Consider the following 26,491-nt stretch of genomic DNA (forward strand, 5'->3'; position numbering starts at 1 on the left):
CCAAATGAAGATCTATGGATATTTGTATAAATAATGACATGACCAAAATCCATACGGTCTTCTACGACGAACAACGTTTCATGATGGATGTGGTGCACTTATATGGCGAAATAATTTTGTCATAGATTTTTGTCAAACAAATTTTTGTCAAAGTTAAATGTCATAATTTTTTTTTTGAATTTTCAAGCGGGTGGGGGGGGGGGGGGGGGGGGGGATTTCCCCATCAGAATTGTATTCATTTGCCTATAAAACTTTGTAGCCTGTCGCAGGATAGGTTCAAGTGAACCGGAATTAAAGGGGGCACAGAGCAAAAGAGAAAAGCAAAAACACACACGCCACAACACACATACATGGGGTACAGGGCACCATAGGAGGAGGCGAACGGCATCGGCCAGCCAAGACCAAACCACGACACTGCACCGTCGACGCAATCGAAAGGCTCCACACAACCGAGACTGCACAACGCCACGACACCACCTGTGTTGAGGGTACATTCGAAAGGTTGCACGAGGCCGAGACGACGCCACGACAACTGTGTGCCACTGGCGTAGCTGCAGGGCACCGCCTAGCAAAGAAGCAACAAGAGAGCACTCGACCACGACACACACCACCGTCGACCCCAGACTGGCCGCACCACCACCACCGACCACCAACCTCAAACCAGCCAAGCACCACAACAACCCTCAGGCAAGCAGCATTGAACAGCGTCTCCGAAGACAAGCGCCACCAAGGTGGTGACGACGTCGAGGACACCACCGTTGTCCGATCCAGGAGCTGGATCTAAGGCTTTCACCTGGAGAACAAAACAAAGTGAGCGAGGAACCAAGGCATCGTACGATGGCACCTCCAAGGAGGGATCCGACACAACAGTGCGTCGCTGCCACCCTTCTGCTGAGCTGCGGCACTACTGAGACCAGATCCACCACCGCACGGGGGAAACAACCTTGAGTGGCGACAGAGACCGAGCGCCCGCCAGTCGAACCACCAGACCGCCGAATCTGCAGGAGGTGGAACTGAGCAAGGCAGCAACAGAGGGTGCAAAAGATCCGTCAGAGGGCGAGAGCAGAGGAGGAACCTTGCCGCCCCCGACCTGGATCTGGCCGGGAAGAGAGGAAGTGGCAAGCCAGCGGTCTGGCCCCACGCCCCATGCCGCCCGTGCGGCCGCAGTCGGCGCGACCACCACACCGACGCAAGGGACTGAAGCCCCCGACGCCCACAGTCGCCCGCTGGCCCAGATCCCGCGCGCCTGCCAGATCCGCAGCAGAGGGAAACGCGTGCGCGCGCCACCCCCAGGCGCCAGCGAGCAGGCCTCGTGACACCTCGATGCCACAATGCTCCCCACGCGCGCCCCGCGTCCCTCGGCTTCGAGCTCGGCAGAGCTCGCTGCCAAGACGACCCCGGCCACCCGGCCACCACGCGTCCGCCGTGGGATCTCCCGGAGCCACCTTCGGAGGCAGGGGCCGCCACCACCGCGGCAAGGCCAGCGGCAGCGGCGGAGGAGAGGAGGCGTAGGAGAGGGGGCCGCCGGCGACTAGCGAAGTTCCCCCCGAGTCGCCCGAGCGGATCGACGCGGGGGTCAGAGGGCGTTCGCTCCATGTACCACTTTCATGTCGTGGATTGTCAAGATAGCAGCTTGAAGACATTTTATAACGAAGACCTAAACCATCTTAAAGATTCACGATATGGTGATTGTGGTGTTGTTGATATTTGAATGTTGTTATTTCTTTATGCAAGCAAACATATATTTGTGGCTGACCTTTTGCTGAGTGCTGGAATTCGGCAAAGAATATCCTGGAACATTTTGCCGAGCTTTGTACTCAGAAAATATTACCACGCAGCCAGTGGCGGACCTAGAAAGAAAACAGAAGGTGTGCACAATTTAAAAAAATTGAGGTTTATTTCAATTAGCTTGTATGGGCCTTAAAAATCTGCTAATTTTTACATGGTGAAAATATGTTTTCTAAAAATCTGGGTATGCCATGGCACACCTGGCACACCCTCTGGGTACGCCACTGCACGCAGCTGATGCTGGAAGAACCTATGATATTTCCCGAAGGCGGAACTTGGCAAACACACTGCCTAATTCTTCGAGTTCCTTAGGAACTCAGCAAAGTGGGTGATTCCAGTAGTGCAAGCAGGGTACACAGCCATATCCCCAATTAATACCACGTGTCGTCTCCCCCATTTAACCGATTCAAGACTACAAGAAAATTCTAAAAACCATAAAAATTAAACTTGACTAGAAATAGAGAATCAAAGATATTTTGATTTGTAGAACTAGCAAAAGAGCACGTGCATTGCAACGGGAGAGAAAACATAACACACGCTCTTAACTCAACAATCATCACTCAAAACCACAATAGGTCCATCTCTTTTATTTTTGTGAGGCATCATATTCGTGTTGCTCTCGGTGTTCACACAAAACAACAAAAAACGTGTGTTGAATATGGTTAATCCTAAGGCGTCTCTCTCCCTCTCTCCTCCCTCTCCCCCTCTCTCTCTCTCTCTCTCGCTCGCTTTCTCTCATTCTCGCGATGAGAAATCTGTTGTTTTCCCCTGCGACATTTTTCAGAGGTATGCATGTGTAGTTATCGATGTTTTCTTTTCTCTATATGGTTATAGTGGGGTGTTTATTTGCAATCCAGATCGCCGCCGGTATGAAAAAAACGGATCTTGCGCTATAAATTATAAGTTTGCTTCCATAACAATATTTTAAAAATATTTAACAGGTAAAATTAACATCATATTTAGATTCCACACATTTTTCTAATTAAATTTCATACTCCCTCGCTTCCTTGATATAAGGTGTATAGATTCTTGAGGAAAAGTCCAAAATATAAGGTGTATTGTGTTTCACCACTCGTTTGAATAATTTTTGAAGGAATTTGATTACATTTCCTTATATAGGTCAAGCTCCTCTATTTTCTCATGTCAATTATTCAGGTGCAATCTCGCCCAAAACTTGTGAAATTTTCCCTCCATGTGCATTCTTTAATTTCCGTGCCAAAAACTATACACCCTATATTTAGGAACGGAGGGAGTATATAATATGTTAAAATCGAAGTTACGGTTTAAAAGATACAGATAATTTAGAAAATCATTTGGTTTGACTCAAATATATTCACAAAAAAATATTTAAAAATACTTAATAGGTAAAAATAATCTCATATTCATATTCTACATATCTTCCTAATCAAATTTCATATATAACATGTTCAAATCGGAGTTACGGTTTAAAAGATATGGATGATTTTAAAAAGTATTTGTGTGATTTAAATATGATCCATGGATGAATTACCTAAAACATCAGGGGGAGTTTCAAAAAATGTAAAATAACGGTTTGGGTGTGACTTAAATCCGGACGACGGGTTAATTCCAAGAAAAGACAGGGACTTTTGTGTAAAATACGAAAATAACTGTTCGTTTTAACTTAAAACAGGACTGCGGGTTGAATTCTCTGAAATAGAGAAACTTTTCTGAAAAATGCCATGACGGACGAAAAAAACCCAATTTGATTTATTATTAGGTAAAGATAAGGTCTTACTCCATAAAGAATCAAACCAATAAAAAAAATACGACAGAATAATATAAATTCATCAGATTTAAGTAAACAGATCCGCAAGGCCACAAACCCATTTGGTTCTATGGCACCGCTACGGTAGGGACAGAAAATGTATTACTAGAAACACCACTATGAAACACCGACGAAGACCACAAACTCTGACATCTGAGGTGCCCTCACCTCCGAGCAACGACTTGGAAGTCGGGGGCAAGGAGACCGAATAAATCCCTAGTCATGCATTTGTCTCTCACAAACCCTAGCTATCTTGATGCTTGCTTTTTATGGACGCTGCTCTATTTAATTAGAAACATCTTTTACTTTATTCATACATCAATTTTCATAGAAACATCTGCAACTTTATTCTTACTCGTGCAGCGATCCCAGTCTGGATTGGTCAACCGACGATGAGCACGGCCAAAAGAAAAACATCAAAACGCCTAAAATAAATTGAGAAAAAAATGTGAGGACTCGTATCAAGTTTAAGACTTGAGTTCGGACGGACAGATTAACATAACCGTTTATGCCCTTCTTAGGGCATCTCCTATGCCGACCCGTAAACCTCACGCATGCGTCCGAACCGTGTTATCCAGACAGCAAAAGTCATTCAACGCCGGTCTGTGTTGGTTCACAAGCGGTCCTGACACGATTTCTACCGCAAACCGGAGACAGAGTGGGGGGGGGGGGGGGGGGGGGGGGGCTTTGCGGGAGTCCGTATCACTCCCAAGCCCTCTTCTAACCGCCCTGGCCCATCCAAACCATCCACCTGCCCTTCACGCACTTTCCATCCCACGCAGCGGCTGGCATTGATGTCGCGATTTTACCGGGCAGGAAGGCAGCACAGACGGACGCGACCTCTCTAGCATCGCCGCCTCTTCAATGTAGACGCCGTGTCCCGAGAAACCAACTCCAGCCGCTGCGCAAAGTGGGCTGACCGCCCCTCCGCTTGTCCTGGCCGCGGCTATTTAAGCAGCACTCCGGCGCCGTCCAGAACCGCACCATCCCGAGCATCACACTGTCCTCCTCCCCCTCGTCGAGCCCTTCGTCCTCTCCGAGCCCAGCGGCGATGCCGAAGTCAAGGTTCTCTGCGCCGGCAGGCGGCAATGGTGGAAGTTCATCGTAAGGAGGATCATTGCGTTGCCGCCCTCGCTCACCTGGACCATCCGCATCCACGTCGGCCGGCTCATCAGACGACAAGGAGGACCTGCCGCAGCAGCGGCCCCGTCTCCTCTCGGAGGCGGCTCTGATTCATTCTTCAGATGGGTCCGCCTCCACCGGCGCTGGCGCGCATGAAGGAGGAGCCACCATCCCCGTCGCGGGTCTGCGTTAAGCGGGAACCGGCATCCCCACTCCGGCAAGTGAAAGACGAGTCGGCGTCTCCATGTCGGTGGCCGCGTGAAGCAGGAGCCGGCATCCCCCCAGTGCCTCCGCCGCATGATGGACGAGCCAGTGTCGCCCCCGCCGCACAGCCGCTATGCGTGGACCAACGGGCCCTTGTCGCCACCACGATGCTACCGCCGGCAGGCGAAGGAGGAGCTGCCACCCGCGATCGCCAAGGCGCGTGGCCGCATCCTCCACTACCTCGGAGACGTTGGTTTCGACGGTGCCTCTGACTCCCAGGCTGTGGTATCCGAGGCCGAGCGCGCAGCGCGGCAACAGGCGAGGTACGGCCGCCGCAATGACGGTCGCCGCTCTGCGTTCGCCAAGACGGACGATGCGTCAGAATGGGTCCACAATGACGAGGTACGACCGCTCCGTCACCACCTCTGCCGAGACGGCCGCCAGGCGCCGCCACCGCCTTGATGGCTAAGATCGGCGAGGTGTGGTCGCTTAGTGATTGCTCCCCCACGCCAGCAGGGACAAGGCTGCCGCCAGCGCCTTCGGCAGTGGCCAGGGTGGCCCTTCGCACTGCGCAGCAGGAGGCGGAGCGGCTCCCCCGCGAGCGTCAGGCAGCCGCCGGACAGGGCTGCCGAGGACCTCCGTCATCCCCACGCCGCTGGAGGGACGACAACGACGACGGCATAGACGCCGACGGCGGTGCGGCAGGACAGGGCAGCCACACTTACGAGATGGTCATCCGATATAGGGTTTAGTGTTTTGTTGTTAGATTTTAGTAAAATGGTTGAAATATCATCATTTATGTAAATTATATTGTAACTTGAATGAAATCCGCCCAGTTTGCACGAATTTCATCCGGTTTGTTCAAACGGATTTTGCGAAGTATGCGGCCACGGTTGGATGGCGGCCTCTCGCATCCGTATCCGCAGACTGGTCCCTCTATCCGTGGACAGATGCGGGAGAAAAATTTTAGGTTGCCGTTGGAGATGCCCATAGTTCATAAATAGTTGGTCGAAGTTCTCAAAAAATGTATGCTTTTACAACACTATTCAAGTTAATGGACGTTGTTGAGTGATAGCCTCTCCTTTAGCCGCAATATAAAAAGATAGCCTTTCCTCGGCGTACGGACACCTAGCTGCTAAGATTAAAGCAGTCATGGAGGATAGGGAGTTTGTTCGTCGAAAGTTTAGTCGAGGTCAAAATATGATAGCAGATCAGTTGGCTAATAACAGTTGTATAGAATAACTAGTGATGTGTGGAGAAGTGCATGGATAAGCCCATGGGCATATGAACCACATTAAGAAACATATTTCTAAATGCCAAAAAATTCTGAAAAAAGTCCCACGCATACATCTTCACATTCTATGTGCACGAAGTAAGTTTCGCGAAAAAATAACTTTTTCTTTGGCCTGTAAAAAAGACAAAAAAAATGTCCCGCCGAACACTACTTAGAGGCACCGGAATTTGTTTGTTTTTTGCGGAGGTAAAACAGAAATATATTTTTTAACAAAACTTTATGCCGCACACATATTGCGAAGATGTATGCGTGAATTTTTCTTTTAATTGTTTTACATTTTAAAATGTGTTTAAAATGCATTTTTTTAAGTGGGTTCATATGCCCATGTGTGCAGGACGTCCCCTGTTCTGCTGTGTGGTTGCATAAGGGGCCTCCGAGTATTGATGATTTTTTGCCACTAGATTGTAACCCTGTTATAGTTGAATAAAACTCTCTTTTTCTTAAAAAAATAAAGTTATTGGATGCCTCTAACTACGAGTCAATGGTTGCAAAAAAGTCTAAAATAATACTGTAGTGTAATTAATTTTTGTTTTGTGGCGTTACTGTAGTGGAATTATGATCCCCACCCACCCAGCTCCGGCCGAAAGCTTACCGAAGAAGGAAGGAGTTGTACTTTCTCTCAGGAGTCAAAAGACTATTGATCCCGAGGCCCGACCCCCGCTCCCTCCTCCCGAGTTCGAAACCCCAGAAAATCCCGGTCCGCTACTCCGTCACCATCCGATGTCGTCCCCGCCGCCCGCGCTCCGTCTGGAGGAGGCGCCGCGTCCGCACGCCGCGGACACCACCGGCGCAGCGGGAGACGTCGGAGGTGCCGATGCGAACCGAGCCGCGTCCGGCGGTGAGGTCCAGGCCACGATCTGCCCCGCCTGCATGGTCCCCTGGGGCAGCGACGGCTCGCATCGCATCTGGTGAGGGAGGGCCTCCGCCCCCACTGTCCCAGTGCATTCTCGCTGCTACTTTTCTTCTTCTTTTCGCGGGCAGCCATGTCGGTCTCCTTTGGGATTGGGGGCTATTAGCATACGCACAGTATATATTGTACTCGTAATGGATTGGGGCTATTAGCACCCGCGCAGTATCGTCTCTGTGTTGGATTTGGGGGCACACATCGCTGCAAATTGGATACCGAAGAAGCTTGCGTCTCTTTTTAGAGTCCGCTGTGCAATGTTATTATTCTTGTGGGGAACATTGCTCCGATGCTGGGTTTTCCCCTCTTTTATGTTTAGGCATATTAGTTCCCATTTTTCCATGTTAGATGCATACACCGTATGTGTTCATAGCTTCAAGTAGGAACTATGGGACTAGTGAGAATTAGGGATCACTGATCATCTCCTATGTATCTACTACATGCATGCAGTTGCATTCCTTGTGGCCATGTGTATGGCAGATCGTGTCTGGAGGAGTTGCTGCGTCGTTCTGGCGAGGAGAGTGCCAAGGTACCATGAGTGATTCTGCATATACTCAGTGAACAGATTGAACTGAATGTATCTATACCTGCATCGAATTGCTCAACTTATGCATGAATGTTGTTCTTTGTACCCAGCAGTGCCCTCAGTGTGGCAAAGGATTTGTGGAGAAGCTTATTATCAACCTCTACGCACCAGAAAACATGTTGGAGGGTTGCTGCAGTCCTGAGGTCCTGTTTCTTTCATCCATCGTACATCTCCATAGAGATGTTCCGAGTTTATTTTCATACCGGCACACTTTACATGTAGGACGTTGATTTATCTCGCACGCTCTATATATGAAGTTCAAATCTAAAGTGTGATCGTGTATTAAGCTTCTTTTTAGGATGATCCATTGTACATATCTATTGATGTTGCTGAGGCTAAGACAGATCAATTTTCGAATTTGATAGTTTATTCAATATCCGATTGAATTTGTAGTTTAATCAGTTTCAAAAATAAATAAATTTAAACAATGCGTATGAACTTTAAAAGTATGCGCTATTTGATATTTGTTGTTAATTATTGAGGATTAAATATCAGAACGCAATAAAATTTGTATCATTTTGGACAAAGTTCAGAAGTTGGGCATTAAATTGTTTGATTTCGACCTGAGTCCCGACCAATTTTAAATGAAGGACATTCTGATTAATACTCTGCTATTTTATATACAACTTACTAATGGATACATAATTTTCTTAATATTCTTGTTGGACAGGGTCTATCAATCAAGTGCTCATATTTAAATATTGCCTTACCTTTAGTGTGGTAAGGTGGAGCACTGTAACATATCTTAATTCATTTTTTGCATCACTATTTTGTGTGTCTCTAACAGTAGAAACAAACGTTTTTCCTAAGGGCGTTTACAATGCAAGAGCACTTATATGGACGCTTAGGCAATAAAAAAATTAATTAACCAAGTGGCGTCGGTGTAGGAGTCCATCTCCTCAACATACGGGTGCCTGGGTGAGCGCTAATGCAATTGTTTTCTCGTAAAAAAAAGGACAGCACTCGTTAAACAAGCTCAGGGGAAAGAAAAAAGAACAAAGTGCCTAGCAACAGTCCCGGCATCGATGCTAGTAAGATTCCTCCGATCGAAGGGGATTGGACCATAACGGCCAGGAATTAAAGCCTAGTGTCTGGCCTAAGCGCCGGTGTTGTAGATGCCCTAACATCACTCTTCTTAGTCAACTTTCTTATTGAAACCGGCAAGGAAACAAACAAATGTAGATCAGCATGAGGCACCAATTTTTTCCGTCAATAACCTTTGCGGAAAATAAAAACACGGATGCATGATAGCAGTCTTAATCAAGGCAATTAAAAATAGTTTCCACTCACCCCGTACGGCTTACAGCAGGAATATATAGGTAACATGTATCATTTTTTTTTGCTGCGGATAGGTAACGTGTATCTAACTAGATTCGAAGAAGAAAACTAATCTCCGATGAAGAAGAATCAGGGCTACATTGCTTTTCTCACACAGTCCTTGGTTTCTCACTTTGAGTTCGGGTTATATATGAAAACTTTCGACCTAAACATCATTTAGTTTCTCTTAGGTACAAAATCCTGTTGGTGGCGTAGTGGTGGATATCATTTAAAATAAAAAAAATTATCAATAGAACTATATATACAGTCCCCTCCAAGCGAGGGTGGATTTCACTTGTTGCATGTGGGCATAGTTATACAAATAAATTTGTTAGAGCTAATGCAAGTATTCGCTGCTAAGCCTAGTGGGAAACTAGAATATCTTTCTTTGCCCAATATGTGAATTCTCCGAATACATTATCAATATAAGGCAATGCCTTATATACATGTGTCTCAGATAGTTACAATATACAACAGAGCGCGTTAGGTGCGAGGGGACAGCACAACCTGCACTAGTCAGCGCATGGGGCTGTGGCGATTGGTGCTAGCGCTGACTGAGCCGCCGTAGGACTCGGGTGAACTGGGGGTGATACTGTTTTCAACACATATGTTGCAGCACTTTTGTCATTTTGCTGGCCTCAAATGACATTTTGATCTATTAACCATTCTACTTTTGGGGGAGGGGGGGGGGGGGGGGGGGAGGAGGTTGGATTCATCATTTTTCATGTTGAATGTCTTCTAAACCCATCCTTATACCTGATATTGCATTTGAAAAAGTAAATTACTTTTAATGTTTGATTTGGTAACCAGATCCTGAAGAACATTGCTCTAAACATATAATCAACTGTAACATTTTCCACGTGAATCAAGATTTTTTTATGACAACTACTATCATTGTTAGGAGGTTCCTTTAGTTTCAATATTGATTATATCTCACAAATTCATCTTTTGCTCAATTAACCTGCCACTGCAGGAAATTCAAGCATTCTACAGTCCTATATTTGCTGCAGTATTTAGGGAACATTCAGAGTATAATGTTGCTGAAGAACCATCCAGTGATTCTACATGTGATGACATGCAGCAACTGTTTACAGAACGGGTGGCTCAGATAGAGGGAACAGTGAATGAAAAAGTGGCAACGGCTAAGGCTAACTTGATGTTAATGAAGGAGCGATTGAAGAAGATGGCTGAACAAGAAAAGATGGCGCCGAAGGATGTGATAGAGTTCCTGGAGCAGAATTGCCCTCACCTGATGATTCGTGTATCGTGCTTGTTCCCGTCGTCGCCAACACCGAGTATGGACGACGTGGAGCTTGCAGATGTCGAAATAGTGGTCAGAGAGGGACCATATAACCATGCTGTGGAAGTCGATGACCAGGGTGGCAGAGGCAACGACGTGAACCATACCACATTAGTTTCGGGTGAGGTGACCGATGGCTCATACAGACGAGAGGTTGAAGAAGTGGACAACAAACGCTTTGGTGACAGTGCCTACTCTGGAAACTATAATCTCAATGCCTCCAACAAAGAAGTAAATGGGATGTTGCCGAGTATGAATATGGAGGCTGCAGCTGAAGGTGGTGAACGTGTCGAGACCAAGCCAGCAGCACGGCCAACCTGCTCTATCTGTATGGAACCTTGGACCTCCACTGGAGAGCATCACATCTGGTGAGGAAGATGGTTTCAACTATTGGTTTATTTTTTCTTTGGGTACATACTACTGAACGGACCCTTGTCTTCCATGAGACCATGATCTTGTGCTCAAATTAAGCCCGATGTCAACATAACTTCAGTGACATCCTTCTTTGATTATATCTTCCCCAAGTTGGGACTGAAATCAGAACATCACACTATACGCAGTAGCCATCACTTGTGGATCGTCACAGTAATTGAGTTAGGTGATCTCAGTGTATGTAGTTTAGCAAGGTTTGGGTTGAGGTTCTGAGGAGGTGGCAGCAGGCGATCACTTAGTGTAGGATGGCAAGCTGCCGCTGGTAGAGCTTAGTTAGACCTTTCATGATGCTTGTTGTATTTTGTGTCTTGATGATAAGATCAGCCAGTTTTTCTTCTATTTTTCTTGGTTCTAGATTTTATACATGTACGCATAAATGCGGCTGCTCTAGATCATCTCCTATCTCCCACATGCAGTTGCATTCCTTGCGGACATGTCTACGGCTGGTCATGCCTCATAAGGTGGGTCAAGTACCAGCTTTGTGGGAATGAGAGTGTAAAGGTAACATGCATTATTCAAAACACAAGTGCCTCATATTAACTGATGTTCACGAATCATTGATGATATGTGCACATGAAATTGCTGATCTTATGCATGAATATTTGTCTTTCTAATTAGTGCCCTCAATGCGGGGAAGGATTTAAAGAGATGCCAATCGAGCTCCATGCACCATATTGTCAGGTTCTGATTCTTTTTTTTGTTGTACTCTCATAGGGTGTTGTTAGTTATAACATATTGTTAGTTATAACATGTATTCAGCATTATAAATGTGCTCAAACTGTATGTTCGACCCGCGATAGCTTTTAGTTTGTAAAGTGTTCAGATTGTTTTTTCAATACTACTGGATATCTTAACAACAAAAGTTATATTTTGTAAACATAATTTTTACACTAGACATTAATAGTAATGAGAAAATTATGTCAATGATACTAATCTCCTGTGCGATTTTCACTATGCCTTCGCATTTCAGCTATTTATGAAAATGCCGTTGCTTTTTGGCAGTGCTGTTGCATTTAGGCCATTACTTTAGAGGATTACTCACATCCAGTCACGAGGAAGATGACCCAGCTATCGTTATATTCCCAGCATACTAGTATGCAAATTGGGGCATTCTTCCCCGCCATCAGCGTAGTCGATCTCCACCTTTGTCTAGTTGCCCGCTCAATTTCTCTCTCACAAATCTTTGGGACAACACCATGATGTAGACCATTTTTTGCAAATTTTGTCTTTTTGTGATGGACCCCATCACCTACGCGCCCCCGAGCAAGACTTCGCCCTGACCCCTCATCCTCTCTCTCTCTCTCTCTCTCTCTCTCTCTCTCTTTGGGTAGAGTTATTTTTGTCAATACACATCGCACTAACGGAGAAATGGAAGATAAGAAAAACATTCCGTTCTCCCCATCATCGGCCGCATATAGCGACATGAGGGACCCTAGCAGCCACCACCTAAGGAGTTGTCGGCGAAGCCATGGCGGCGCCGAGGAAGGTGTCGGCGGGTCTCTCGTGTTCTCTATTGTGGTCTCCAGGGAGAGGCGCATGGTGGCGGTGATCCTCGCCGTGGTGCGCGTCATGGGGTGGCAGTGCTCGGGCGGTAGCGAGCTGGTGATACCCTCCTACATGGAGGCAGCATCGACCTTGCCTAGATGGTGTGTGGTGGGCGGCCATGGCGGCTCGATCTGGTTCTGCCAGATCAGGACACCAGTGCTAGGAGCGGCCTAGGGCTGCTCTCTAGCGGCGCCTGGGCGGGACGGGTGCATGGTGCGTGTGGTGCTTGCGTATAGTACTGGTGGAGTCACGGTGTCCTATGATTCAACCCATATCTGGCCAGGTCCTTGGAGGTGGACTGCGGCGTCCCGACGTCTGTGCGCGCATGTGTGCAGTGGCGGGATTGGGGTGCAACAGGTGATATCGAGCTGCGAGCTGATGATGTGGTGTTGGTGTGACATTGTGCTCCCGCGTGCTCGGGCATGCTACTCCGGAGTTATGGCGTGCAGGCTCCCTTGTGCGACGCGAGGTGTCCTGGCGGCACTATGCTGTCCTACAGATCGGTGCCCATAGCCACGGGCATGGCGTCGTGTGAGCTTGCTCGAGCCATGGCCAGTGGGCTCTGGCCGAGGGTTGCTCTACGGCGGCCGGCGGCAGCAACTAGGTAGAGCCTCCTCCAATCCACCAGGACTGGGTGGAGCCGCAGTGTTGCATCCCTAGCTAGTGTAATGTACTAGTGTAGTTAAGCATGCATACATCATGTTCATTTTCCTTTAAATTGGAATTAAGGGAAATTGAAAAGCCTCATAAGCCATCTTAAAAGGGTTAAAACCCTAAATTTCACCACTAGCTAGGGATGTGACAACTCAGACGTCGATGCTTCCTACCGTGGAGGCTTGTATGTCGAGTTGGTGGCTGATGACGGGCAAGGATTGGAAGAAGGTGACTTTTGCTCTTCCTACCGTGGTTGGTGTGCAGGGATGTGGACGGTTTGCGGAACCTCGATTCTTGGATGTCGGGGCGGCGGCCCTAATTGGCGGTCCGCATGTTTCTGTCTCCGGCAGGCATCATGACGGCAGCGGTGGCTATGCCTCAAGGTCGTGTGGGCGGCAAGAGGTGTAGTAGCGGGGGGATCGGGATCGCACTCTGTTGTTGACATCGGTGGCACCCAAATATGGATCTGGAGGCCAGTGTCCTGGGTGCCTCATGGTGGTGAAGCTCACCATTTCCCCTTCCAAGGGCATTGTCGTGGAGCTTAGGTTGTCTAGGACGTATCATGGCATGTATCCAGGCCTACAGGTGTTAGTTCTCGGATATGTAGTTGCGTGCGTCTGTGCTGTCTGGTTATCCCAATCTGCTTTTGTAGGAGGGCCTCTTTGCTACCTTGTATCATTTGGCTGTGTACTTTGGTTATGGCTGGTCGGCTCACGGCCGTTTGATTTGCCCCCTCCCGCGCACTGTTGAAATTCCCCTGATCATCTCCTTCATCGCGGTTGGGTCGACCGCATTTGTCCCCTTTCTCAATAGCGCCAGCATCATGGTGCTCTGGCATGCTGCCGTCAGTTGCTGCTCGCTGTCGCTGTTGTTGCCATTTAAAGCTTGCCGTGGGAGCCATCACAGCACACATTGTGGCGCTGATGTAGTGCTTGCTGCCTGTCGTTGCAGCAATTGCGTGTGCTACTCCACATCCCCGCACCTTCCCCGTCGACGATTCCAGCATTGAGACGCCGGGCATCGCCCGTTGAAGCTCGCCATGCATGCCACCCCAGCATCCCATCACCCCCATTTGCTGGTTCCAGCAAAAAGAAACCACGGTACCAGCAAAAATCTGCGATGTCACAACAAAAACCATTGCTGGTCCCAGCGAAACACATCATCGCTTCCAGCAAAAAATTACCACCGTCGTAGCAAAAAAGACCATTGGTTCGAGCATCACATTGCAGCTTTTTCAACGGCTGGTTGAAGCACAAAAAATGTGACGGCTGCCATTGTAACACGCACGGCCAATGGTCTGCCGGATGCAGCTTCAGTTTGAGCATCGGCGGTGATGGCGCATCGTGGGGTGCAGCGCCCGGTTGTAGCTTATTTTTGCGCTGGTTGTAGCTCCCCGTGTTGACCTCTTTCAGCCTCCACTGCGGCGCTCGCGGCGGCACACATGAAAACCGTGGGCTTCATGGGGCACATCCATGCATGCGGCTTCAGTTTGAGCATTGGCAGTGACGGCGCATCACGGGGTGCAGCACCCGGCTTCTTTTTGCGCTGGTTGTAGCTCCCCCCTGTTGACCTCTTTCAGCCTCCACTGGGGCACTCGCGGCGGCACACACGACGACCATGGGCTTCATGGGGGCACTTCCATGCATCAGCTCTAGGGGAAGGTGCAGCCGGGGGAAGGAGCGGTAGTAGTAGTGGCGGAGCGGGGATGGAAGTAAGGATCAAGAAGGTGGATGGTTCCAACGTCGAAACATGTGGCGAGGGAGAAAAGAAAGGGGAGTGGGCGGTTGCTAGGGCACATGTGGGACGATGTGGCTTGCATACGCAAGTGCTGCACGTGTGACGAGTTAGTCGACCAGCCGAAGCTTCAGCCGGCTGACCGAACCGTGGCAAAGATGCATATAGTTTCAATGGAGTAATGGCATTTTGTTAATTAGACAAAAGCAATGGCATAAGCAGAATTGCAGGGCATTGACATAAATTTTTTATTTTGTTTTTCTAAATATTAAGCCCATTATGCGTTAATACGTAGTGATGGAAACTATCATTGACTTCTTTTGTTATGTTTGTATCCCCATTCGAAAACTACTCAACCTACCAATGTCCTGTAAACTGCCTCATCTTTGATTGGTTGCTGATGAGACACTGAGAATTCTATTTCTATGTTCAGTTGTAACGTATTGAACAGGTTCCTTTTGCTGGATGTTGATATCTCACAGGTTCTTTTGCTCAATTAATTTGCATGTGCAGGAAGTACATGGGTATTATGAATCTAAGTTTGCTGAGATCGGGGCATCGATAGAAGACTGTACGGTGTATGCAGAATTAACTTCTCACTTAGAAGAGCTAAGCGTAGAGGTGAAGCTTCAGGATGCAGAACTGCGTGCACTACTTGACACTCATTTTGCTGAGATGGAAAACGTTGCGACTGTACACGTGGCACTGGCTAACGCTAGGTTGATGTCCCTGAAGGAGCAGATGAAGAATATGGCTGAAGAAGACGAGGCGACAACGGAGGATCTGGTCGAATTGATGGAACTGAATTGCCATCAACTCTTTCCTTCCCTACCCAGCCTACCCCCATGCCCCTTCTGATCAAAGCTGGTGAATGTTTTTTATTTTTGTGCAACTCGGTGAACTGCTTACCTCTACAACATATTATGTATTTCTACTTCATGATATTTACTGTGATGTCCGAGGACTCTCTGTTTTAACATCATCTTTTGTCAAGTACATGGTAGCTAGCTACTTAGCTGGAGCTAGTGTCGCCAAGTCATCCTGTGTCGAGATGTTGTATAAGCAGTAATGGTGTTTCAAACTATCAGAAATATGCACTACTTACTTATTTCTTTTAGGAACACTCTTGTTGGACAGGAATTTGGTGAATATGGTTCGACGCACACCCCTTATGAATAGTAAATTAAAAAATAAACAAAAAATCAACACGTACACTCCTATGAATAGTAAATTCAAAAAAAAAAAGTTATACTTGCACATGATGTTTCACCAAGAAACGACTTTCGTGGTATCCTGGGCAAAAATGACAAGATCGAACCTATATTAAAAGACATTGTTGTATGAATAGTATGATCCCGATTGTATTTGTATGGTTCCGATTAATTTTCTTCACTAAGAGTACCACGGCTGTCATTTCTTTGTGAAAATGCACACTTGAGTAGAATGGTCAACCAAGTTTGATATCCTTAAAATTCAATTTTTGATCTTTTTTCTAGTATTTTTGGAATATAATATTCATTTGGGTGCACGTGGAACCATGTTCGCTATGTATTTTCGCGCTCATGTTCTATTTTTCCCCCCTAATTTTCAGGTGCTTGAAAATTTTATGTATCACACTCATCTAGTACCTCAGCCTCATGATGTTCTGCAAGTGCGACTTTAATAACATTTAACTGCGTTATGTGGTGACTTTGGTTTAAAGATAATTATATGTTGATCCATAGTCTTTAGAGATGTGATTTTGATTTAATGAACTTTTGAGTCAATGTGCTAACGGATAGTTGCTTATTAGTTGGCCACATAAGCAAATAGAATAGAGTTGTCTTCCCATTTACAAAAAAATTGGAAACTCGAAGCAAACTACTATTACGTACTAGTATAATTAGATGATATCCCGCGCATTGCTGTGAGACTTTCTACCTTCTATTGCAGCTTCAAAGGAAAGTGTTCATGGATGAATGAAAATGAAATATGTCATCAATTAAAGGTCCATCCCATTCCCCTGCCCCTTAGGTTATCAAATAGGCTGCGTCAAATGTATCCCTCCCATACACCCTAGACCCTACTGAAAGCATAACTTGTCAGGCACCTCCCTACGAAATGGTTGCTTCCCAGTTGGCTTGCAGGTTTCTAGCGGCAAAAACTGTACTGCTCGATCCAGTCGTAGAAACGGCCCAACAGATGCATTCAGGCGCAAGGTACAAGAAATACCCTCACCGCTTAATTTGCCTCCAGCCTCCGGCCTTATCCTCTTCCTTCCTTCTTCCTCTCACGCCATTACAGGGCTTCCCTTCCACGCCATCACACTCAAACCGTCCCTCTCGGCAGAAGAACACGTCTGCTCCCACCGAAGCTCAAGGTAATGACCTCTTCTCCTCTTGTTCGTTGTCTATGTCTTCAGTCACTACTCACTACACTACTGTTTGCATCCTGTGTCAGAAGTCCTAACTCCGTCTTTCTGCGGCGGCCGGGCGCCATGGAAGCTGTGCGCGGCATCGAGTCCCTGGCTGGTGGAGATGGCCGGCATCATGTTTCCCATACCCTTGGGACGACCCTGCTGATCTCGGTGGGGTACATCGATCTCGGCAAGTGGGTGGCCGCGGTTGATTCCGGGGCTCGATTTGGCTACGACCTCGTGATACTGGTGCTGCTCTTCAACTTGTCCGCGGTTCTCAATCAGTATCTATCCACTTGCATCGGCATGGTCACCGGCAAGAATCTTGCACTGGTACGTACGTGCCCAGTTCTTCTTCTCCGACTCCCGCCTGCTACTCTTGTTGTCCAGGCATGCATCCTCTACCTTGAACAACATAATATCCTTCACTGTTTCCGAGGGAACATGGGATGGTGTGTTTTGGCTCCCGAGCTCATGGGCAATTACATAAACAGTACAAAAGAAAAATAAATGTGTGTGTGTGTGTGTGTGTGTGTGGGGGGGGGGGGGGGGGGGGGGGGAAGACATCTCACTTTATTTGCCAACAAGCATGTTTATGTGTGCAAATTTCTATAAAGAAATTAGGGCAAATTCCATTTCCCCCTAATTTCGGCCCGACCTCATGTTTACCCCTAAACAAAAACAGTGCTCAACTATGCCCCTATTCCGGTGCCCTTACCAAAATACGTCTTCGTGTCGTTTCCCGTGCCATAGCGTCGTTCCCCGCGAGCTCCAAAGCCGTCGTCCTTCATTGACGAAGAACCTGAGCACCTCGAGATTGAGTTACCCTGTTTTGTTGTCCAGCATGCTTCAGGAGCTCCCAGGATGCCTCCAAGCTGCTCAATCTGCTCGCCTATGGCCCGTTGCGACTTCTTCGTCAAGCCCGTGCATGCACCGCCGCAAACCCTCACCGCCGGCTATGATTCAGTCCACCACCGGCAGCCCACAACCCCCGATGGATGCGCGCTATCTCCGGCTAGCCAACGCGCCATGCCACCATCCATTTGGTTGCCGGAGGAGGTGGCACGAGGTCCTCCGACGCGTTCTGTGCTCGCCAACGGCTTAACCACCACTTTGCTGACGTGGCAGAGATTAGCCTCTATTTAGGTAAGCCCTTTTAAAACTCTTTTTAGTTAAGCCATGAGTCTATGACAGTAGGCCCCATCCCTTTAATTAAATATGTTTTATTTTCTGTTAAGAGAGAGAGAGAGAGAGAGAGAGAGAGAGAGTTAGTTTTCATGGTGGAGTCCACCTGTAAGAGAGAGGTTTTTTTTTCCTAAGGGCAGGTCCCACATGTCAGTGGCATATACACACAAGGGCAACTATATCGAGAAAACATCAATCTGACGCTCAAACCCTTTTGACCGGACGGAAACGATGCAGAGGGGTATCTTCATAAGGGCACTAGACGAAAGAGGGGTATAGTTGAGCGCTGTTTTTATTTAGGGGTAAAGATGAGGTCAGACTGAAATTAGGTGGAAAAATGTAAATGTCCCAAGGAATTAAGCTTCCGGTGCTATCAATAAAAAAGAAACATAATGTGTGCTCACCGATTTGTTTTTTTCCTAGAGCACCACAAATAGTATTATTTATTCACAAAACAATTAATTTAATTAGAACACACGAACATACTCGTTTGGTTCCAAAAATTCAGTTTATTTACGTATTACTAGATTTTTTTCTAAAAATTACCATTCATCTGGGAGCATATGAGCTCAGGCTCAGAAATGAGTTTATGTTTACATGAAGAAATTAGTAAGCTGTGCTCTGGATAATGAAGAAAGAAAATATGTGATCACCAATTTTTTCTTAGTGGACCACAAATATTATTTATTCAAAAAAATTGTACGCAGTTAGAACCCACAAACATATTTGCTTGTTGACAAAAAATCAGTTTAATTATATATTAGTAGATTTTTAAAAAAAGATACTATACATCCAGCAGCATATGAGTTCAGCCTCGGAACAGAGTTTCTTCCACGAAGAACTTAAATTTGTGGTCCTCTGGATAAAAAGAAACAGAATATGTGCTCACCAATTTGTGTTTTTCTTAGAGCACCAAAAATATTATTTAGTAACGAAAATTTGAACACAATTAGAACACATGGGACATATTCGTTTGTTAAAAATTTAAGATTATTATTTATTTATTTGTTAGCAGATATTTTAAACTTTACTATTGACCTGAAAGCACACGAGCTCGGGCTCAGAACTGAATTAAGTTTCCACGAAGAAACTATTCATGGTGCTCCCGATAAAGGAGAAACATAATGTGTGCTCACTGATTTGTTTTTCATGAGAGCATCACAAATATTATTTATTCACAAAATTCAAACACAGTTAGAAGACACGAATATATTTGTTTTTCGCCAAAAAAATAACTATTAACTAGTTGATTTTTTGAATTACTTTTCATCCGGAAGCACCCAGGAGCATATGAGCTCGGGCTCAGAACTGAATTTCAGTATGTTAAAAACTGATAAATTTTTCTTTTGGGGAGAAAGACTGTGGGTTCTTTTTACAAGATGCTCCTTTGGATTTTGTCTATTTTTTCACTTACATGCACCATCTGGTCTTACTTGTAATGTTTTTACATGAATTTCAAGATTTCCCGCCAGGAGTACAGCCAGTTCATATGTGTTGGCCTTGGTCTCCAGGCAGAGATATCTTTGTTTACTTCAGAACTAACCATGGTACGTACGTGCACAAACTTAAAACAGAACTTTTTTGGTCAACACTCTATTAATTGTATAATATTTATCATGTCATGTTCTGTGTATTGACTTCTTAACTAACTTTTGAGGATGTGAGGATTCCTAACTAATTCTGAACTTTATATGTTTCGGCTATTTCAGATTTTAGGCATAGCAGTTGGATACAATCTTGTATTTGATCAGGATGATTTTATGACAGCCATTATTTTTGCATGTCTTGTAATTAATGTGCTGCCATATCTTTTCTCCCCTAGGGTAAGTTTATTACTAACCTTGCAGCCACTAATTCTTTAAAGGTTGACTTGTTCTGATTCCACTAAGACGATGTGTGCTTATGATATATTATTTCTGCTCATTCTAGGACAAGAGGATGGCTGGAACGTTAAATGCATGCATATCTGGCTTTACGATTCTTTGTTTTGTGCTTGGTTTATTAATCAGTCAACCAGAGATTCCTCTCCATGTGAATGTGATGTTCCCTAAGTTGAGTGGTGAAAGTGCTTACTCATTGATGGCACTTATGGGTACAAACATAGTGTCGCACAACCTTTATGTTCATTCGTCCATTGTTCAGGTATTTTCCAGTGTCTCTAGCTCATACGTAGTTAAAGTTGTCCATGATGAATGATGCTAGTTTCAAGACTAGCATTGTATATTTTTCTGCTTTTTATGGCATGGTTAATACACCTATTAGGAGGTCAAGAACACCATTAAATTTTTTATTTTTTTGAGGGACCCGGCAGCAGCTCTGCCTTTGCACTTTGCGCACCATGATGAGATGCTCATTCATAAAACATGCCATTTTACTATGTATTCCTGCTTATTTGCATTATAATTTAATTATGCCATGGATGTCATATATGCAGGTCCAGAGGTCTCATGTTCATAGCCTCGGTGCCCTGTTTCATGACCACCTTTTTTCTATATTATTTACTTTTACTGGGGTCTTTCTTGTGAACTATGTTCTGTTGAGCTCAGCGGCGGCGGAATCTAGTCACAATGTGATCCTCACATTTCACGATGCTGTAGAGCTAATGAACGAGGTTTGTGAGTCATGTTTCCATGGCATCAATGCAACTCTTAAAATTAAAACATGACTTTTTGGAGTCTAATGGCATGTTGAATTTATTTCCTGAATTTATCTCCATTATTGTTTTGTGCAGATATTTTCCAGTTCCATTGCACCACTTGTGTTCTTAGCAGTTCTTCTCTTTTCGAGCCACATCATCACATTGACATCTGTTATCGCTAGCCATGTAGTCACTGAGCATTTCTTTGGCACAAACATGTCTCTATTTGCGCATCATGTGCTACTTAAGCTTCTTGCCACGATTCCTGCCATCTATTGTGCGAGATTAGAAGGCTCTGAAGGGGTATATCAGTTAATCATTCTTTGTCCAGTAATCCAGGCGTTTACCCTTCCTTCATCTGTCATTCCTGTTTTCCGCATTGCCTCATCAATGTCAATAATGGGCAACTACAAGATATCTCTATACGTTGAAACATTAGCCTTTATTGCATTCTGTCTTATGTTATTTGTAAATATCATCTTCGTGGCGGAAATCCTGTTTGGTGAGAGCGCCTGGACAAACAACCTGAAAGGGAACACTGAAACCCCGGTGGTAATTCCACATAGTGTACTGATCCTCATGTCTTGTGCATCTATTGTGTTTGCACTCTTCCTGGCTATTACTCCACTAAATTCATCAAGTAGGGAAACCGAAACACAGGATTTGTGTGTGCACTCTCAGTGAAAAGCACCTGAAGAAATTCAAAGGTATTCCAGCTACTGATGTTGTTCGACATGATCCACTGAAAGGACATCAGAAATCAGCTTTGGAGCATACTAACAGTTCTGAAAACCACTGCAGGTCCTAAGACTCCTTAACGTCTGCCAACCTCGTGGAATTATAAACAACTGTGAGAAGGCTATAGTTTGTATGTGCGACGAGGTAGCTGGTGAAGAGAAAGCGAATGTGGTTGCCTTTGTCTTGTTGGGCTATATGTCTTAGGCCCATAGGCCCATAGTAGTGTGTGTGTGTGTGTGTGTGTGTGTGTGTGTGTGTGTCCTTATCTATACCTCAATACCACTGCCCATAGGCCCATAGTAGTGTGTGTGTGTGTGTGTGTGTGTGTGTGTGTGTGTGTGTGTGTGTGTGTGTGTGTCCTTATCTATACCTCAATACCACTATATAGTGTGTAAATAACTTTGAATACCTACCATTGGATTAACTCGGTCGGATGGCTAGGAGGTGGCAAATCCGGACATCGCCAACCAGATGTATTGAGATTGTGCCACGTGGTACTCAGCCTACTTCAAGTCAACCATCCAAAATTGACACTCCTAAAAAAAGAATTACCATAGTGAAACATCGGTGATGGGCTATAAAGCACAATTTTGATGAACTCATTGCAACTTTCAGACAAAATCATTATGTTTTAAAAGATTTTTGCAACCTGCGAGAATAGCAAGAACAAAGAGGATGGGACCTTCAGAAACTAGATCTCCACAATATGTAATAAATGAAGTCATGTGATAAACCGAGCGACCAACCAAAGATTTGACGGCTCATGTGTACACGATTAGCTAAAATTCTGTAGACCAACAAGGGAATCAGGTCTTGAAAGTGGTTTCTTGAACATTCAGAATCTGAAGTTAAGCTCTCTAATGTAGCCCGCCAAAATCTCGGTCCTCTCTGGACTCTGGAATCTTCCACGATCATCGATTTAAGAAATAAAAACGCCCCCATTGGTCCGGCCCGTGTGCGGGATGGGAAGCCCCCTGTGTTTTTATTTTCATTTTTCTTATTTTCTCCTTGCAAATAATTTTGGAGTTCAAAAATCGAAAAATTTAAATAATTTCGAACTTTGCATTGTTTTTCAACAAATCATAAAATGGCCTAGCATTTAAAATTTAGGGTCATGATTTTAAAAAATCAAAACGTTCATGATTTTCATAAAATGTTCAGGATATTGAAAAGCAAAGTTTGGAGAATTAGGAAATATACATGATTTTGAAAATAGTTCGCGTCTTCAAAAAATGTTCATGAATTTGAGCAAAGTTTCACAAATTCCTAAAATGTTTGGGAATTATTAAAAAATGTTCACAAAATAGTGTTAGTGAATTTCAGAAACTGATCCTAATTTTCAAAAAATGTATGCTGATTCAATATAAGTTCATGAATTGGAAAAATGTTCATAAATTTCAAAAACAAAATCGCCAAAAGAAAAAGTGATCGCAGATGGTCGATGATGACGGCGATTTCCTCGCCATCAAAGCCCTCTTGATAAAAATGTTCGTCACAATATATGATGGCAGTGTGAGTATCATCAGCCAGGTGGAGCTCATATATAGTCAGACTGTGAGGCATCTGGCTGGGAAACCGGGGAGACCAGCTTGGTGGACTATAGTTGAAAGGATCGATGCGGTCGACTAGAGGGGGGTGAATAGGAGACTACAAATTTTAATCTTTCTTGTCAATTTTAAGGTTTAGCGGAAAAATAGAGTTCACTAGATATGCAACTAGGTGAACACAACCTATGTGACAAGGAAGCTTAAAGCTAAATATGCTTCTGGCGAAACAAGCTTGGCGTCTTTTGGTTTTCCCGGACTCTCTGTGTGCTAAGGTGATGAAAGCTAAATACTATCCTCATGGGCACCTTATAGATACGATATTCCCTCAAGCTACTTCCCTTACTTGGCAAGGAATTATGCATGGCCTTGAATTGCTAAAAAAGGCATTATTTGGAGAGTGGTCGATGGGACTAGTATAAATATTTGGAGGGATAATTGGATCCCTAGGGAATCTGGCCTACAAATTTGCGGAAAAAAGAACAGAACTAGGATCAAATTGGTGTCCGAGTTATTTTTGAGTGGATCTAGGAGTTGGGATGAAAACCTGATAAGGCATCTATTTTATATTCATGATGCAGAGGAAATCCTAAAGCTCCGTATTCTCCGAGTGGGCGAGGGAGATATTATTGCTTGGCACCATGAGAAAAGTGGCTTGTTCTCCGTGAAGAGTGCGTATAGACTGGCTCTGAATCTTAAAGAGCCGAGGATTGATTCTGGCAATTCCAGTGATGCCATAAATGGGAATAGGAGGCTTTGGAATATTATTTGGAATGCTAATGTCTCCCAGAAAATTAGAATTTCTGCCTGGAGGGCTGCTTCTAATAGTTTGGCGGTTCAACTCAATAGGGTTAAACATCATCAAACTACTCTAGGTACTTGCTCAATATGTAGTATTGACGATGAGTGTATTTTTCATGCGTTGGTGGTTTGTCCCAAGGCTCGTGTGTTCCGTATGGCTTTCAAGGAAGTGTGGAAATTACCAGCGGAGGAGACCTTCAAATATTCTAGACCGGATTGGTTCCTTATTTTATTGGATCAGGTAACTACGCCTGTACGTGAGCAAACTATATTCATGTTCTGGAGAGCTTGGCACTTGAGGAATGATTTGATCTTTGGTAAGGGAATGGAATCCATCTCAGCCTCGGTGAGTTTTGTCGAAAATTATTGGGCATATTTCTCGTCTTGTCATGCTAAAATGCAGGTGAAGATATGCAGTAAAGGGAAGCAAGTGGAGCTGGATCTTCAGCCAACCAACAACATTGAGAGGCAGGTTACTCTTTGGAGGCCACCTACCCCAGACGTCTACAAGATTAATGTTGACACAAGTTTTGTGGAGGCTATTGAAGCTGCGAGCGTGGGGGTGGTTGTTAGAAATCACCGTGGACAAGTGATCCTTTCCTCCTGGGATTATATTGGTGCTTGCTATAGCGTCGAGGAAGCGGAACTTAGAGCGTCCTTATCCGGCCTATATATTGGTATGACTCTAGACATGCCCGTCATTTTGGAAACTGACTGTTCCTTTGTGGCCTCCGTTTTTGGTAAAGATTATGTGGACAGATCATCCCTTGTTGATCTAAAGAAGGAAGCTATAGATGTCTCAAAGTTGTTGGTGAATTTACAGATTTCTAAGATCAACAGGAGGGCTAATATGGTGGCTCATGAGATTGCAAAGTTTAGTTTTGATAATAGATCTAATGGTTTTCTGTTTCATTCCGTTCCGCCCTGCGTGGCTAACTTTGTTATGAATGATTGTACGAACATTTTAAGTTAATTAATACATGGAGGGGGTTTTCAAAAAAAAATATGCTAGGCAACAATCTAATTAGCAAGCCAACAAGCATACAAGGCAAAGTAAGGTGCAGGAAAGCATTAACCATAAGTGAGACGAGGACACGGATTTTATCCCGAAGTTCACTCTTCCTTGGGGAAGAGCTACTCTCCGTTTAGAGCGGTGATGGAGCTAAAGCCTGTGGAACGCCACCGAAGGCTCACCGTAATCTCTTTCAAGGTACCCCCAACGGATGAGCCTCAAATCACACGAGGTTGGTCTTGAAGGCGACCACCACACCTTTACAAACTTCTCCGGAGAACACCACAAGCAAGGAAGCTTCCGGAGGAATCTCTAACCGTCTAGGAGCCCAAGTTCCAAGAGTAACAAGTCAATGGGGAGGAAATATTGCAGGGAATGTGATTTGGTTTGGTCAAAGAGTAGATTGGGTCTTGCTCTCCCAATCCCCAAAGTTTCAGCAAGTTTGGGTGGAGGGATTGGGAGTAGTGAGAAAAATGAGGTGTAGCAATGGTGGAGCTCAACAAGACATTAGGGTTAAGGATGGAGGAGGAAGAAGGGGGTATATATAGTGTTCTTGAGCTGGACACTGTTTCTGCCCGTTGGACCCCGTGCGCACGGGCTATGTCAGCCCCGTGCGCACGGGGTACCCAGGGACATTCGCAGAACCCCGTCCGCACGGGGGTCAAAAGACCCCGTGTGCACGGGGTACCCAGGAACATTCGCAGAACCCCGTCCGCACAGTGGTCAGACAGTTTACGCAGCACCTCATCGGGGTCAAAAGAAACCGTGCGCACGGGGTACCCAGAGAGTTCCTGACTACCCTGTGCGCACGGGGGTCTTTTGACCCCCGTGCGCACGGGGTATCCAAAAACATTTTGTTTCAAACTTTCTGGGTACCTCACCTAGCACACTATGGAAAATATGGTGCTATGAGTGGGCAGGCTGGTGTATAAGTTTTGGCAATGGCATTCCCACACAACATAGATCCACAATGACCCCTCTTAATAGTGCGGTCTTTCCTACGACAATGTTTTAAATAGTAGGCTATGGAAAATAGTGGCAGGCCTCCAAATCAGCTAGAGCGGAGCTATAGTGGCCTATATCTGGCTATATGTGAAGACGACCATTTAGTGGCACCCTGCTGAAACTATAGTCGGCTGTTTAAAACTATGCCTACGACTCGAATCGAACCAAAAAGAAAACCTTTGAATCGCCGGTAAGCCACGCCTTTGATCTTTTTTAATTGGGGGTTCGCACATCTCCATCATGAAGAACTTGGAACCAATATCCTGAGATAAACTTTAGCAACCGATATTAGTTCGACTAACCATATTGTCATCACACCAAAATATAATTTAAGTGACACATGCACTTTCAATCTTCCCCTTTTTGGTGCATTGATGACAACATGGTTAGGACATGGCATCAAAAATATATCTAAAACAACAATCCATGCGACAACGTTGACATAGGTGCTCCCCCTATGTGTGTGCACGGATAAACGATTTTCTTGAGTATGCATCAAGCACACAC

At 45.3% G+C, this 26,491-nt stretch overlaps 3 protein-coding genes and 1 long non-coding RNA gene across 5 annotated transcripts; 3 read left to right on the forward strand and 1 right to left on the reverse strand.

The window, feature by feature from the left end:
- Positions 1–215: 215 nt before the first annotated feature.
- LOC109742962 (uncharacterized) lies at positions 216–2,168 on the reverse strand. 2 transcript variants are annotated; one of them, XR_012182736.1, is made up of 3 exons: positions 1,076–2,048; positions 944–998; positions 216–793 (listed from the first exon to the last, which is right to left on the reverse strand). It is a non-coding gene; the product is annotated as an uncharacterized lncRNA (long non-coding RNA). The 2 variants fall into 2 exon arrangements; XR_012182735.1 differs by having other exon boundaries at positions 216–998; positions 1,076–2,168.
- A 4,674-nt stretch (positions 2,169–6,842) lies between these two features.
- LOC120963172 (uncharacterized) lies at positions 6,843–15,770 on the forward strand. Its single transcript, XM_040387726.2, has 7 exons — positions 6,843–7,102; positions 7,549–7,627; positions 7,738–7,827; positions 9,975–10,669; positions 11,150–11,234; positions 11,352–11,414; positions 15,180–15,770. Exons 1-7 carry the CDS (start codon positions 6,915–6,917, stop codon positions 15,522–15,524), a joined length of 1,545 nt encoding a protein of 514 aa, XP_040243660.2. The 5' UTR covers positions 6,843–6,914; the 3' UTR covers positions 15,525–15,770.
- A 1,122-nt stretch (positions 15,771–16,892) lies between these two features.
- On the forward strand, positions 16,893–22,046 carry LOC109742937 (protein ETHYLENE-INSENSITIVE 2-like). The gene is made up of 8 exons (XM_020302039.4): positions 16,893–17,025; positions 17,106–17,394; positions 19,707–19,793; positions 19,956–20,069; positions 20,176–20,388; positions 20,681–20,857; positions 20,978–21,591; positions 21,686–22,046. Exons 2-7 carry the CDS (start codon positions 17,143–17,145, stop codon positions 21,566–21,568), a joined length of 1,434 nt encoding a protein of 477 aa, XP_020157628.1. The 5' UTR covers positions 16,893–17,025; positions 17,106–17,142; the 3' UTR covers positions 21,569–21,591; positions 21,686–22,046.
- Positions 22,047–23,056: 1,010 nt separating this feature from the next.
- LOC141022069 (uncharacterized) lies at positions 23,057–24,940 on the forward strand. Its single transcript, XM_073497951.1, has 2 exons — positions 23,057–23,176; positions 24,371–24,940. Exons 1-2 carry the CDS (start codon positions 23,057–23,059, stop codon positions 24,938–24,940), a joined length of 690 nt encoding a protein of 229 aa, XP_073354052.1.
- The last annotated feature ends 1,551 nt before the right edge of the window (positions 24,941–26,491 follow it).

This window comes from Aegilops tauschii, chromosome 4 (assembly GCF_002575655.3).
Source record: "Aegilops tauschii subsp. strangulata cultivar AL8/78 chromosome 4, Aet v6.0, whole genome shotgun sequence".
Classification (NCBI taxonomy): domain Eukaryota; kingdom Viridiplantae; phylum Streptophyta; class Magnoliopsida; order Poales; family Poaceae; genus Aegilops; species Aegilops tauschii.